The sequence below is a fragment of the Mycteria americana genome, chromosome 1, assembly GCF_035582795.1.
Source record: "Mycteria americana isolate JAX WOST 10 ecotype Jacksonville Zoo and Gardens chromosome 1, USCA_MyAme_1.0, whole genome shotgun sequence".
Taxonomy (NCBI): domain Eukaryota; kingdom Metazoa; phylum Chordata; class Aves; order Ciconiiformes; family Ciconiidae; genus Mycteria; species Mycteria americana.
In genome coordinates, this window is record NC_134365.1 from 134,879,830 (window position 1) to 134,895,586 (window position 15,757).

The 15,757-nt window shown below is 36.1% G+C and overlaps 1 protein-coding gene across 4 annotated transcripts in view; it reads right to left on the bottom strand.

Moving 5' to 3' along the window:
* Positions 1-15,757, bottom strand: part of CNKSR2 (connector enhancer of kinase suppressor of Ras 2) — a 226,669-nt gene that overhangs the window by 73,380 nt on the left and 137,532 nt on the right. For 2 of the 4 annotated variants that reach the window (XM_075521347.1, XM_075521365.1), the window contains 3 exons: positions 15,055-15,266; positions 11,230-11,319; positions 9,399-9,613 (listed from right to left, as the gene is read on the bottom strand). In XM_075521347.1, the coding sequence (XP_075377462.1) occupies positions 9,399-9,613; positions 11,230-11,319; positions 15,055-15,266 (517 nt within the window). The remainder of the gene's footprint in view (positions 1-9,398; positions 9,614-11,229; positions 11,320-15,054; positions 15,267-15,757) is intronic. The other 2 variants (XM_075521356.1, XM_075521375.1) reach the window with 1 other exon arrangement.

Here is a 15,757-nt window from a genome sequence, read left to right on the forward strand (position 1 = left end):
ACGTCTTAAATCTGAGCAAGTTGCTATCCTCTCAGCTGCTGCTGAAATCTCTGTTTTATCGCTCACCTCCAACTTTTTTGCCATGAGGACAGCCAAGCAAGCGCAGCCTCCATCTCAGGAGGTTTTCAACACCTGACTGGGCAAAGCCCTGAGAAGCCTTGTCTGACCTCAGAGCTGGCCCTGCTTTGAGCCAAAGACCAGAGCAGACACCTCCTGAGGTCCCTCCCAGCCTGAATTACCCTCTAATCCTGTGCACTTTATGCTGGTATTTTTTTCTGTAGCAAATTCATTAGGAGTGATGCCTTTCTCCTGCTGGCAGGCTAATTATAATTTTGTTCTCTTTCCTCCTCTCTGTCCAGCATTTTTCTTGGAATTATGACAACTGGCCATCCATTCACCCAGTTTACCACCTTTTACTGGTCCCATCATTAGCAACAGAAATTCATACCATGTTTGAATGTGGAGTTTAATACATATCTGAATAGGATTAAATGAAGGTGATTAACTGCAAAGCAGAGGACTAGACCCAGGGGGCCTCTCTATTCCTCTATGTTGATTGCGCTAGTCTAAAAATAATACAATGCCATCTTCCATTAGCAAGGAATTTATATGCTGTTTCTCTTGCCTTTTCTCTTAGAAATGCAGAAGATTTATTTTGGACCAGATTTTTACCAAACCCAGATGGAATATCTAGATTTACCTTTTAGCACAACAATCTTATGGCTATCCCAATCACTTCCAATTGCCACAAGTACCTTATGGAGTAAGGCGTATTTTGCTTATTGGTTAACTGTTTCACTGTTTTGTTTGTTTTATATGCCACACAGTTCACTTACGGCCTAGATGAAGTTCCTACACTGATTTTAACAACATAACTATTATTTTTATTACTTGTTTTGTGCTTGTTAGATTTATAAAGTGCTGCATTCGAAGGAAGGAATACATATAGTATCATTTAGATGGTTTCTTTTTGGAGTGAAGAAGCTGGCCAAGGGCTGGAAACACTATTCCAGCTTGAGAATGTGAGAGATGCTGATCTTCTGTCTGAATCAGATGCATAAAACCACAAGTCTGCAACTGAAAGAAACCCAACATGTGCCAATGTGTAGGCATTCAAAGCTGCCTATGGCAATGGGACAATTGTGTTTCAGACTCATGAAGGCACTAGATAAGAATTTTCCATTATGTTTCTTCCTCTTACCTGTCTTCCCCTTACTGAATTTTTTAATTGTCGTTCTTTCCAATTGTCTCTCAGAGCAAAAGGCCTTCTCTGCCTGAACTATACTAGAGGAAGCTGACAAGAGAGAGAGATACAAGCTAGGTGCTCGTGATGCCTTCATAGCAAAATTGGGTATGCTACTCTGCATTGCATTATATGAAACATTTTACCAGCACTTTTGCCTCTGAATAGACTTTGAGTCTTTTAAAAGAACTCCAAATCAGATTGTTCTATAACATATAAGCCTATCCAGCTCTGTTTCTACTGCAGAATGGTGAGCTCCTTCCGTTTCTAGACATGTGCACCTAGATATCGTTACAGCCTTATTTCCTTGTTACATGCTCATTGATGGGAAAACGAACAAGGAGTTGAAGTTGTAGAACAGGCCAAAGTGCTCTCCTACATCCCCATAAGACTACAAAAACTAAGGTGAAATATGACCAGTGTAACCTACAGAAGAGAGAGATGTAAATGTCATAAATGCTCCAGTCACCTCCAGAGAGGGATATCCCAGTGTTTAGTTTTTACCAGAGCCAAGCTATGCTGGACCTTCATAAACATACAAGTACTTGAGAAGAAACTAGGGCATCGCATCAGTTCAGACGATTGGACTTATTCTAGTGAGGCATCCGGGAGCCTACCTGGATTCCAATCTGAGAGAGCTATTTTTGAAAAGGCTAGATGAAAAATGACAATTTTTTCACTTGTGAAATTTCAACAGTATACGTGCTACTTTCAGCTGAGGTTTGTGTTTTTCTACCTTTACAGTGGAAGCTAGTGCATGCACAATTATATTTAGACTGTAAAGGACGAATTTGCAACAAAGCAGCAGAGAAATTAGCTCTTCAATCCTTTCTTACTGTGGTAATAGACTGAAATTTTTCACAATTATGAAATATTTCAAAAACTCTTCATGATGTTAATTTAATTTCTGAACAGTTATTTGAAATCCAGTGCAGTTTCTTAGATGGGAATATAAAAATGCCAATGCTTTTTGACTTTAACAGGAGTATAATTTTTTAAATCAAGTATTTCTTACAAGTACATTTTCAAGAAGGAGTTCAAAATTTCCTTTGCTGATGATTGATGCCTGTAAGTCTGTAATCATTCTGCAAGCTTCAGTATTATTTTAATACAAATATTTAAATGGAGATGAAAGACCATAGAGAAGAAGCAATACTAATTCAAATGTTAACAAAAATTATGGAAATACTTATGGAAAATATTTTTCACTATGCACTTAGGTTAAACTGGACTTTGATATCAACTGCTAGACTTTTATTCTATAGTAGTTACAAGTCTAACTACAGACAATTGTGAAAACAGGGAGGAGAAAGAGGAAAAGGGAGCCTTGATATTTAAATACTGCCATAGTTGGACTTCAAACATTTTGAAGAAGCAAATGTACCAACTCCATCTGTTGTAATGGTACAATGACATTCTAGATTTCAGACACCTACTTAAAATCTGTGCAATTGATTTTAATTTTTTTTCTCTACAAACTAATTTTTGTTTAATTACAAATACCCATAACAAAAATTCACCAAACAGAAATTCTTTAAACACTGTGATGCTTACAATTATAATAAACTGCTAGTTTTTCTGTGGGGTGGTTTTGTTTTTTTTTTTTTAGTAAATAGTTTTCCAGTATATAGTGCTTATTAGATGCCATTTCTATTCAGAAGATTCTTGCAACAAATTGATGGGTAGCTTGTGCACAAGTTTATTAGGAAACTAATATGCATGTTCTGCACTTTCTTAAATGCTAGTTACTGAGTACTATAATTAAAAGGTTTCATAAATATATGTGTATTTGATTCAAGAATTTTCATTAAAAATGTAGGTACTTTATGTTCAAGTACCTTCTCTTTTTCCTTCTTTTCAGCCTTTCTGCAGAGAGGAACAGGAGGAGTAAGAGAAAATCAACCACTTAAGTAGAGTTAGATTTTAAATTTTTCAAAACTATGAGCTTTTGGTAAATTATTCTCTGTATTGAGAACAACTGAATACATACACTTTGAATTGAACTTTTAAAAAGCATTTTCCTGTATTTTTCTCTGGAGGGGTGGGTGGGAGGCAAGAAATATCTGGAAATATGCATCATTTAAGTTGAAAAGTTATTTTTCTTAAAAGTTACTGTTTCCTTTCCAATTTAACTCATCAGCTAAAAACTGATTTTTGCAATAGGTCCATAAGCAAATCTTCTTCATTTACAGTATGTTCAACAAGATCACTGTTGCAACCAATTGGACTTTGCGTGCCCAGACTGATGCAGACCCACCAGCTCTGCTGAGCAAACCCACCGAGCTGAACTGGTATGGCAACCTCACGAGGACTGGCAGAGAGAGACAACTGTAATTGTAACCTTGGCCATCATCGTCATTGCCTCAGTGCCCTCACTGGCAGAGTAGAAAGGAGAGTGCTTGGCTCTCTGTAGGTGCTCACTGCCACAAGTACTCAAATTAATTATGTGAGTTAAGGGTCACTGAGCTGCACTCCAACCACACGGTTAGTTACATGTTGCTAAAGAGGAAAAAAAAAGTTTGCCAAAGGTGCACCAACTTCATTGAATTTGCAGCAAAAAACCTCCATCTGATGGCTTTTATTTTATTCCTCCCTTATTTAAAGTAAAATTGGAACATTAAAGATAGTGCATGTGTACGTATCTACACATGTAGATTCAGCAAAATCCCTACAGAACAAATCCTTTGTTTCTTTCCTGCATCTGTTCCTGAGCCATCTGTTCCAGATGTATGAACTTTAAATGGCACATCTTGCTACTAAGCTTACTTTATTTTCAAATACAATTAAAATGACCAAGAAAACTACTGTAATTTATTAAACAATTTTAAATAGGCTGGTTATCAGCAAAGCGAGAAGCTATTACTTTTTTGTCACCTTTCCTACGACAAGCAAGTCATTAGGTATTGCTAAATACATATGAACAAATGAGCGTACACTGGAAAAGGCAAAGGCATAGGAGGCAACAAGGTCAATAAGTTTATTGCTGTAGGTTTCGAAACAGTTTGCGAGCAAGGTTATTTTTTCTTGTATAACTCCCTACTATATACAATAGGCTGCAACCTTTTCTTCCCATAGCAATGCTGTTTGTAGACTAAGGGAAAGTTGTATTGATCCAGATAGGAGCAGATTATTATTAACCTGATGCAGAACTTCTTTTGACTCATGACACTATCTCCCTCCTAAATAACCACATTATTTTCCTGCAATGAAAACAAAGCACAACGTACCAAGGAAATTCCTATACAGAATAACATAATGAACTTAAAAAACTATAATCATGTGTCAGAGCTTTCATCTCTTGTGCCGCAAAGGTCCAAGACAATTTTAACTGCATCATTTTATATCTACAGTAATAGATCACATTGAACACCTGCTTGCCTGCTAGATAAGCAACAGCTCCAACAGTTTGCCTGGGCTTAATAAAAACATTAACACTCTGTGTTGGTATTTCTTTTGCAATACTGAGGAAGGAAAATAGAATGCAAAAACAACAACTTGGCTAGAAATCAACGTATGCTGGAAACACTTCCTGGAACGGGAAATAAAACAAAGCAAAGTGGTGAAGAGACTTTGTATGTGAGGATTAGAAAAATACTGTAAGTGGATACAAGAGATGATTACTTCACAGACATAACACAAATTAGTTTTTCTTTTGCTATTATGTCAGCTATCACATCAGTTATGTTCAGTCGACACAGGTAAATGCTGTTCACTTTTCAAGGCCGTAACTGAAATGCTCCCTTGACCACACAGTTTTTGATTGTAATGGCAGGTCAACAATATAAACAAAATTGTTAAAACCAGTGATTTTATGCAAATTTAGTATACTGCCTGTCAGGAAAATGCTAGACCGCCACATTCTTGTGATCACTTCAGAATATAACAATTAGAATCTGCTGGCATTTTTCAAAATAACTTTTAGCAAATAAACAACAATCACACACTTCTGAATAACCATGGTAATTTTTTAATGCCATCCACTTTGTTTACAAAACAAAACCATACCATTTCTGTTGGGGTAATTTAATTAATCAGTGTAGTTTTTTGATCAAAGATTTTTCTTTTCTATAGAGCCATGTATAAAAGCAGTAGAAGCAAGGAGTTGAAGTCAGCATAATTGTAAAAGCTGCTTTTCTGCAGAAAACCTTCACAGTAAAAAGGTAATCAACCTGCACATGTCAATGGCTGCAAAATTCAAAAGGAAAGAGGCTGGAATTGTAAGGGGAATTCATCATTAACTAGTGGTATGCATTCTTAGTCCAAAATTATTTAACATTTATATCAATGGACTCAAAAAAGAATGAAAACATCATTGAATAAAGGTAACACAGAATCAAAGACCAGCGAATGACACAAGATCTGAATGCTGAGTGAGTAGCGTGGTTTCTATTCCAGGGAATTCAGAAAAAAGGGAAAAGAAAATAGAGAAAAAACAAAGAAATTAAACGTGTGGATTTTTTTAATTTCACAGAATATGCATATTAAAAAGATAATTTCAAAACAAGGGTTTCGGTAGTTCCATTCCACAGCGGACGCTGGATTCCTGGAGCTTCAGTGCTCCATGTTATGGACTTGGGAATCACAGAAGCCCAATTTGAGGGCCCAGAGCCCTTACTCTCTGGTATTTCATACTCAGGGTTGCTTCAGAGACATAGATTATTCAGCAAGCATACCCAAGAAGTCAGATGTTTCAACATGGCCAACTGTACACAATGTTATATATTTAAGAACAAAGAATGCAAGATATAAATTATTAGACTGGGAATACCAGTCTTGCAAATCAATGATTTGCAAAAGTGATATTACAGAAAAAATAAAACCAAACCCAAGTAATAAACATACTCCCACTCTAAGTCTATGGTTAAAATGGGTAAACAGTCCTTTAAATATTTAAATAGGGAGGTAGTGAACAGGAATAGAAAGGTTATATTACCTTTCTGTCCAGCTCCTGGAAATTTATGTCCTATTCTGGCATACATACTTTAGGATGGATGGTTAGGATACTTAGGATACTTTAGGATTAAATACAAGGAGTTGAAAGAATTATGAGAACGATGAAAGGATATGAAAACACACTCTCTGATGACAAACTCAGGATACTTATTCTATTTCTATTAAGCAACAGAAGGCTAAAAAGTGATTTGATTATAACCTGTAAATTCCTATATTGGGAGATAAAACTTGGTAACAAAAGACCTTTAAATCTACAGGATAAAGGTAAATTTATAATTAAGGTTGGACATAGAAGCCAGGTAAACACAGGCTAACAGGTGAAAACTTTTAACAACAAGAGCAACCAGGGATTGGAACTACTTAACAAGCCTGGTGGAGTATTCTCTAGTACTGGGATCTAATACAAACAGTTGAGGCACTATAGGTACAAGTTCAACTACAGCCACCCGGTAGGAGTTGCACTTTACTTCAGGAAAATCCACTGGCTTGTGGTATGCAGCGCAGAGACTCACAGTCTCCTCTCTTCATCTGATATTCTAGTATGATGAAAACATCGACTTCTTAAAAAAAAACAAACCAAAACCAAACAAAAACCCAAATCAAAACCCCCAGTCTCTTTCACTACTATTAGTGCAGTTTTTGGAGCTACCACCATTCCTCTGCACTGAACTCATGCTCATCCAGAGGCTCTCATTTACAGATAATCCAAAGTTTTTGTGAAAACTAGGTAGCTGATGCTTGTAAAAAAATATTTTCTAATAGGACAGCCACTTTTTAGTGATCTTTAAGATGCAGTTTGAGCATAAAGTATGCTTTCATTGTCCTATTTGTTATCTATAGTTTAATAAAACTGTACTATAGTCAGATATTAGTTCCTTGTGTTTTATCTGTATTCCCCTGAATTCTGCTCACCGCACTGTTTATTTAAGATTTTAAGAAAAGTTCTGTCCAATTTATTGCAAAACCTCCTGCTCTGCTATGTGGCAAAGACGTATAGCCCCATCTGCAAACTAGATTAGGGTTTCATAAGCCAGTACGCTTGGGTGCCATCACCACAAAAAGGGAACTGTATTGTACTGCACAGTGGAAGCCATGTGGCTTCCAGTGATAAGACCAGCAATAATCAGCTGCTGAGGGCTGTAAAGGCTTTGTCAAGGCTCCTTCCCATTTCCCTGGGGACAAATCAATGGTCCAAGCTTCCACTTTCTGTTTATTTCATGCATTGTGCTTCAAAGCCAGTTAGCAGATCAATACTGATTTGTATTTTGAAGAACAGATAACCTTTATTTATTTTTATAAATAAATAAGCTCCCACTAAACTTCCAAAAAGATGCTGAAGATTTAATGGCTTTATAGAGAGAGGCATCCTTTAATGGTAATGATGCACAAAAAGGATTAGCAGACACTGGTGGAATTTGTGGTGTTAACAGTTCAGGTGTTTTGTGGACAGGTATCCAAAGTACATGAAAAATGCTGGTTTTCAATTCTAAGTTTGCTGTTGCTCATTAACATCCACAACAGAATTTTGAAGAATCTTCCAGTTCCTGTGTACATCATTTATTTTTGTACACAATTTGGAAACTGACGTAATGGGTAATAGAGGAAACCAAGGAAAAACAAAGATGGTACCTTAACAAAAAGTTTTTCTCACTGCACAGTGTCAGGAATTTGACGTATACTAACAAAGAAATGTTACTGAGAGATGAGTATTCTCTCAATACATGGAAAGTGTTGCAAATTTACCACACTGTTCTTTAGAGAGTGGAAAGTCCTCCGTTACACAAATAACTTTTCTATTTTGTTCTGTATCCTTTGAAATATCTGATTTCAAGGGCTCTTGCACTGATTAGATTTCTTCTAGGAAAGACTGCAGACATTACAAAGAGGACAGTTTGGGGACACTTGCAATCTCCTTGGCTTAATGTATTAGGGAAACAACATATATCAGTCTGCCTTTGCAAATGGAAATCTCCCCACTATCAGATTTCCAACTTACAAAAAGAGCATAAAACTAAAGTTGGAAATAATAATGTAAGAAAAAATGTTTATCATTGTACCCAAATTACTAAAAATGAAAAGGAAAGGGAATAGTAGTTCTTGAATCTGGGGACCTGATTTAATTAAAGTGTACCACAAGTGCTTAGTTGTAATACTAAATAACATCTCTGAAATTTATCACTCACCTATACACTGCGGCACACTAAGGAGCTTTAGAAGCCTGTGGACCAAGCACTCAGATGGTGTAAAAGTATGTAAAGGCTCCATTAGTTTCAATTAATCTACACCAATTATAATGCGATAATCCCTAGTGATGTTTTACAACAGGAAACCAAGTTACGTGTCTCTTAAAGGTTCAGTGAAGCTCCACCTGCCAGTTTTTCACAGCAGACTTCCTGACAAGCCCACACTGCCATCTCCCTTAGACACTGGCAATCTAAATTACATACTCTTTGTTAGTATATGAATATAATTTCAATTAGTTCTATTGTTTTGCCATACAGTTACTGTGTGTGTATACCTCTACAATGACATCTTTTACCTAAAATGAGACCTAAAATGTAAATACTTTTATGGGGTGAATGTGATATCATATCTAAAATATGTTGTGATCTTCTAACTCAATTTTCTTGACACATTTAAAAACTAGCAAGTTACTGCAATTTTCCTTTTACATCTTCTTCAGCAGAATCCCTTCCTTCACATTTACTTGAGTTATTGAGGGCTATATGTTAAAAATGGTTAGATGCATTAGGGCTCCCCTTACCTCAAAGGAAAAACAAACACCTCCCACAAGTTTTCCTGCCATTATCAGGCCTTTCAAATATCTGTAGTAAAGGGGTTATCTGATAAGACTTAGCATATTGCAGTGACACAGATGCTGGAAAGGTTTCTAGCCAGTCTGGAAACTGCTGCTTCTTCCCTTTCCATCAGTAGCAAGTAAGTTAAGGCAGAGAGACCACACTCCATTTCAAACATGACATCTTCTAGTTAAAGGAGATAAAACACTGGTGGTCCATCCCACATTTGTAACAGCAAAATAAAGAATTCTAAAATATTTCTTTGAGATCTAGTTATTGTCCAAAGAATAGGCATCAGTGCAACAGCGGCAGTCCAAAAACGGTTTCAACACCACTACAAAAACAACACAGTCTCTCATCACAAACACAGAGCAACAACTTTTGGTAATGTTATTTTTACTCACATGGTACAAAGCAGTTTCTGGTCCAGGTGTGCCCATGACTTCTTGTCTCAATGAGTCCATTTGTAAACTAGGCAACAGCGAGTAATGACTTGGACTACTACTCTTGTCTCCCTTCTTTTTCGACTTTTTCCCAGTATCCTTTTTGCTATTCCTTTGAAACATGTAGTCTTCTTGACCTATTTTCTCATTGCTCATATAGCGAAGCAATGAATTTTCTGTTGAAAGAAAAGGAATGCAAAACATCATTGTAAATTGTTGTATGTATGTTAATTCTGCTTCCAAAATAGACAATATTATTGCTAAGATCTGCTGTCAATTTTAACTCTTCAAGACTATTTCATTAACAAAACCCATTTGCTTCTTTGGTCTGGATATAATAAGAAGGCAACCTTTTGGTAGGGAAAATTCATGATTCTTGCCGTTTTCTGGTATCTTTGACAATAAAAGGAACAGAATATAAAAGAAGCCCCACATCAATAAATTTTGTCTTGGAGTTTTCAAAAAATGAGCAATGATACACTTATGATCATATCTGTAATCTTTTTTTAAAACAAGATCCTAATGAATACAAATTACTGTGGTGCCATACATTTAAAAGTAATTTGCTTTGAACATTCATTTGAGATCGTTCACCGTATCATCGATACTTTCTCTGAATACTCTTCCAGCATCTACCAGCTTGTCACTGAGGGACATCCTGAGCCAGAAGCAATGTTTGTGAATTTAGGAAACCTCAGTAGATTTGTCTTTCACGAACTTGTCTGGTCTTTCCTTGTATTAATGTGAACTTTTAGCATCCATAACCTCCTGTGCCAAGAGGTTCCTTAGCTTGAACCCAAACTGCATGACGAGCCAGCTCTTTTTCTTTTTAACCAGCACTCGACGGAGACATTTCATGTCTCCGGGGTCTTGTTTTGGAAAAAACAGTGGCAAACCTATTTCCTTAATTCATTCCACATAAGATTTTATAAACCTTTATTACGTCCTGCCTAAATTCTCCCAAACTGATGATGGCCAGCTTACTGAATTGACCCTGGTTTGGAAGCCACTCCATACACCTAATCATTTTTGTTGTCTCCTAAACCTTCTTCAATTCTACTGTATTTTTCTTAAGAGATGAAGAGACCAGAACTGCACACACACCCAGCATGAACAAGAACTTACACAGCAGCATAAGAATACTTCTTAATTTGTCTTGTATTCTATTCCTAATAATTCCTAACAGTGTTTCCTTTTTTGATCCCTACTGAACATTTAGTTAATATTTTTATGGAAATATCTATCATTACTGTAACATCTTGTTCCTGGGTGGTAATAGCCATCTCAGAGGTTATCATTTTGTATGTGAAGTTATGTATCTGAGCCTCACAAACAAGAATTTTGAAGAACTTAGCCTCGATGATTTTGAGGTGAATCCCATGCTGCTCTAGAATGCTTTCCATTCAAAAAACCCTCATGGAGACAGAGAAATGTGATATATAATTCTCATTTAAGCGTAACAATCTTTAACCATACATTTGTCCTCTAGTATTATAAAATTAAGGCCAGTTTCAAAATGGACTGGATAATACAGCTGAATCAATGAAATGCCAATATAAAGTCAAGCCAAACTGCGGGGCTCTGCAGTCATGATTTTCTTTTGCCTGGCTGAGCAACTTCCTCAATCCTAATAGAGGCTCTGCAAAAAATTAAGTATACATAACGAAAGAACCCAAAACAGGTTCACAAAAATATATATCTAAGCAAGCAGCAAAATGAGGTTGAAAAATATAGCTTAAAGCATGGTAAAACCCATAATGCCTTGTACAAGATGTGTGTTCAGATCACTTACCTCTCCTACTATCTCTTTTTATTTTATTGGGGTCTTCATAATCCCCCACCCAGTTATATTCTACTGGCATAGAAATAGGCCTTAGTTTCCCTGGAAACAGAGGAAAAAATTGAGATCATGCAGCATAAGGCAGCATTAAACTAACATTCTTTAGAAGAAAGAACAAATTATGTACGAAGCTGCTATTCTACAGGGTTGCTTACGAAAGAGGATCCAGCATCACCTCTGAACAAGAGGTTAAGATAGGACTTCTGTTTTCTTTAACAGACGAGAAGCAGCTAAGTATTTAATGGATTTTTTTTAAGTTTAGAAAATAAATCCAGTGCCCTACAAAATCATCAGCGGACTGACATTTGAGACTGACAAACACATTCAAATTACTTCAGTTTTCACTGAACAATATCTATTTATTATTCTGGAACCCCCTGGCACACACATGGAGAGAACTGTTTTAAAGCATATGTGAATTGTTGGTAACAGAAGCGTGTCCACATCACTAAAGTACCTTCACAAATAGCATCTTTGCTGGTGGGCTTAAAAGATCCATCAGTGACTGACTAAGAAAGGAAGCAGAAAACCTCTACATGTAATTTCTTTTGTAGTGTTTCATCCACAGAAAGCAATGTACATTACTATTGCTAAATTCACTTTGATTTCAGACAGCAAGAGACAGAAAAGCTGAAGACTATTATATCTTTTAAATTCTGATTTGGAAGCTGCTGAATTGATTTTTTAAAATGCTGTGAACTATGATTTCTGCTTAAGGATTCCACAAATATAGTTGGAAATTCAGTGAAAGTGTGCTATGCAACTTAGTGGGGTTACTTAAAGTGGTCTGAAAATTTTAGCAAGTTAAATAGTATATTGAAACAAAACGTTGAGTAGCATAGCATATGGCACAATATCTGGCAGACTGAAAACAAAATGTTTTCACAACAAGGTCAGCCCTCCCTCTTTTTTTGAATCGAACTACTGGTCACAAAACCAAAAAGTGGGAAAATAATTTGTTTTTAAAAGTAGCAGAGCTTAAAGTAAAAACTTCAGAAGTCTTGTTAGTTACTTTAGTAGAAAACCCCTACATAAAAGTGAGGGTCTTATTCCACATTTTTGAGGTTAAATCCATGATACACTGAAAAAGAAAGACGTGTTTATAATGAAAACAAATATTCAAACATGTCTATCTACCTATTGAAGTATGGCATCCATGGGAAATACACCGATACCACGGAGGCAGCATAATGGTAAAAGGTTGTATTGTCTTTTTAAATAAATTGACAAAAAAAGGTGTATGTTCTGTACAGACCACAGGATCAGGTCACAAATACATCATTGCTCAGGAAATACAACATGTATATTTAACTTTTTATTTATCATTTATTTTACTATTTATGGACACATATTTAAGTCTGATTGAAGCCGGTGAGATTTAGAGCACACAGTTAAGAAGTCATTTCCTGAGTGCGGATGTATTCGGCTCATGTTTACTTGATCAGAAGTAACTTTCAATGGTTACTTTTTCTAGAAATAGAACTTTCTCTTCGTTATGAGGCTGAACTCACAGTATCTTATTGAAAGGACCTGAACACTTAAAAAGATACAAAAGCTACAAAATCATGTAAAGTCTGATTGTTATCAAAAGCTATAGCCATAACATTTTCTACAAAATCTCTAGCTGTTCAAAGTGCATGTTTTTTGTATCTGGCAGTAAAACTGCAATGACCAAATTTGTTTCTTTCCTTAAACTCAAGTTTCATTTGCCTGCTACCTCTGCTAATCTCCTTCTTGTTAACCTCCATGGATTCCCTAAATCTGTTCTCCCCAGTGACTACACTCAGGAAAATTTCTTCCTTGGGATGTGAACAGAAGCTTTCCGAGGCCAATTAGCAACAATTATACAACAGCTAGAAGCCAGTAAGAGCATGAAAGAGAAATCTCTCTGTTAACATTGTCAAAAAATGTCAAAAGATTCCAATAAAGAAATTATGGAGGGCCCTATTAACCTCTCACGAAGAAGGACTGAGAAATATTTAAAAAAAAAAATTAACACCAGATAATTAGTGATGAGTATACGTTGCAAACAATTATTTCTCCAGGCCTTGGAACTCTGTTTGACCTTCTTTAATGGGTCACCATAAGCCACAAGAGTGTTATTGTCATTTTCCAGATTTCTGTGAAATCCTAAGGTCATGCCTAGCCACAAATCTTATGCTAACAAATGCCATGTGGGAACCTTTAGAATTTAATGCTGAAATGGTAATATTTTTAGAAAATACACTTAAATGAAAATGGACTCAACGGTGTGAATTCATTAAAAAAGAAGTGAGATCAAAAGTGAAAGGCTGTATAACAAATGTGTGAAATAATGACTGATTTTCAGTGCAGTCTTTGATCCATGCATTTATAACCCTTTCTGCTAACAGAAAAAAAGGCTAAAAAAGCTATCCTGTAACAAAATAATGGATTCAGCAGTCCTTGAAGAAGAAATGTGTTCTTCTTCACTCTAGACCACCAGTATTAAAATTTAGCATCTGGAACAGAGAGTACACCTCTGTTAATGGAACTGACTGCATCCACCAATTGTAACAGTTGAAACGCTGGAGTAATAAAATTGATATATCCATTTTGAAAACTTAGTAGTTATTTTGTACAGTATGGGCATGGTTAGGAAACACCTGAAAACACTTTGAAATCAAAAGGATACTGAGGATTTTGCAGCAAGATTGTGTAGCTGTGTAGAAAGGGTGCATTTTATGAAAATGCGTCCTTTAATGTTGTGCAAGCACATTGCTCCAGGTCCTGGGGATACTTTACACAGCTCAAGCTCAATTTACATCAAGGTTCCCAGGTGATTTTGGAGCTTGGCTGCATGATGTACTAAATCTATGCTTCCTCATAAGTTACAGCTATCTTCTTCTCAAAGGGATATGATGTCAGGATTACTATAATAACTCCAACATACAGCTTGTGCTCAGTTTAAAAATCAAAGTAACACAGCAAGTAGGGTGAAAAAATATTCAAGTGTGTGCTCAGCTAATACCACAGTAGTCAAAATACCTTTTTTAAACATGAGATTTCCTCTTCATTTTCTTCTTTATCCTAACAACTCTATGACTGCACAATTTTATACTTGGCAACAGAAAACCAATTCTCCCAGTCCAAAGCTGAAACAAGTTACAATACTAGCTAAATGAAGAGTTCCAACAGATTCAAAGGGAATATAACCTGGAGCATAAAGGTTTGAAAAGCAAAACTCTCACCAGAAATTGCTTCTGAGTTCTCACCCTAAATAAGTCGAAATCCAAAATGTGGAAGTAGCATGAATACACGTGTGTGTTCACATGCTAAATTCTTTCTTAGACAACATATAACCTCAAATAAAGAGGAACTGCTATATATAGGGAGTCATCACTTCCCATATAGGAAGTTACAGGAGGTTAATATAGTATTGCAAAAAAAGCATACTATCATCAGTGATACTTTATTTCTGGGACTAAAGAAAAACTAGAGTTTTAGAGAGCAGTGTAGCATGAAAGCAACATGTCATCTCTTGTTAAAACTGAAGTGGTTTTGATCTTTAAAACTATTAGACCTGGGTAAATTTTTCTAATGCTGAATTCCTAAACCTATGCCCTCCCTATCATAGTAAGTAATTCATTTTTTCTTGCACAGAATAAGCTCTTAGGTTGAAATTGGACTAAAGTAGTACAGAATTCTTAGCAAAATCAATGGTCACCAAATATATTTTCATGCTTAAAAACAAAAGCAGATGCACAAAAATCCTAAAATCAACAAACGGTAAATATCCTTATTAGATCAATGCCATACCATATGTTGGTGTGCTCTCTCTCCTTCCAGGACCACTTGTTCTTCCTTTCTCATATTCATAGCAGTATAAAACTGCATCTTCTTCAACAACATTAAAGCGTTTCCGATATTCCTGGTCAAGAAATGAGTTTGGAGATTCGGATCCTGTATGAACCGGCTTGCCCACTATATGTCTGCCAACATCATCACATGGGAGATTTCCCTTTTCATCCCTTTAGTAAACAAGAGAAGTTTTTAATACAGTGGGATAAGACATTGAGGTTTTTTTTACTGTGATTATTTCAATAAACATGGGAATATGTCAATATTTCATACAAGCAGGAAACAGATGCCATCAACCAACATCAGGATCACACATCATATATGCACATGTATGCGTGTATGTGCCAGTTATCTCACACATCCCTGCTTATTCAATTCTTTTACAGACTGTATCCATCTTATTGGTTTCTCTTGAAAAGAATCATAGAAATAAAGCTGATGTGCAGCTACTCTTTTTTCTTGTTTTTTTGAATCTACCTAGCATTTTGTGATTTAGGGCAGAGAAACAATGTTGGCCTTACTTTTTTACACTTGCCGTTTTAAATATATCAGATAGTTTTAAGACATGGCTATATGGCAAGCATGGACAAATTCAATCTGGTTTCTTACAAACTAACCCCAGAGAAAGAAGAACCAGGGACTGATGATGTACAGACATTTG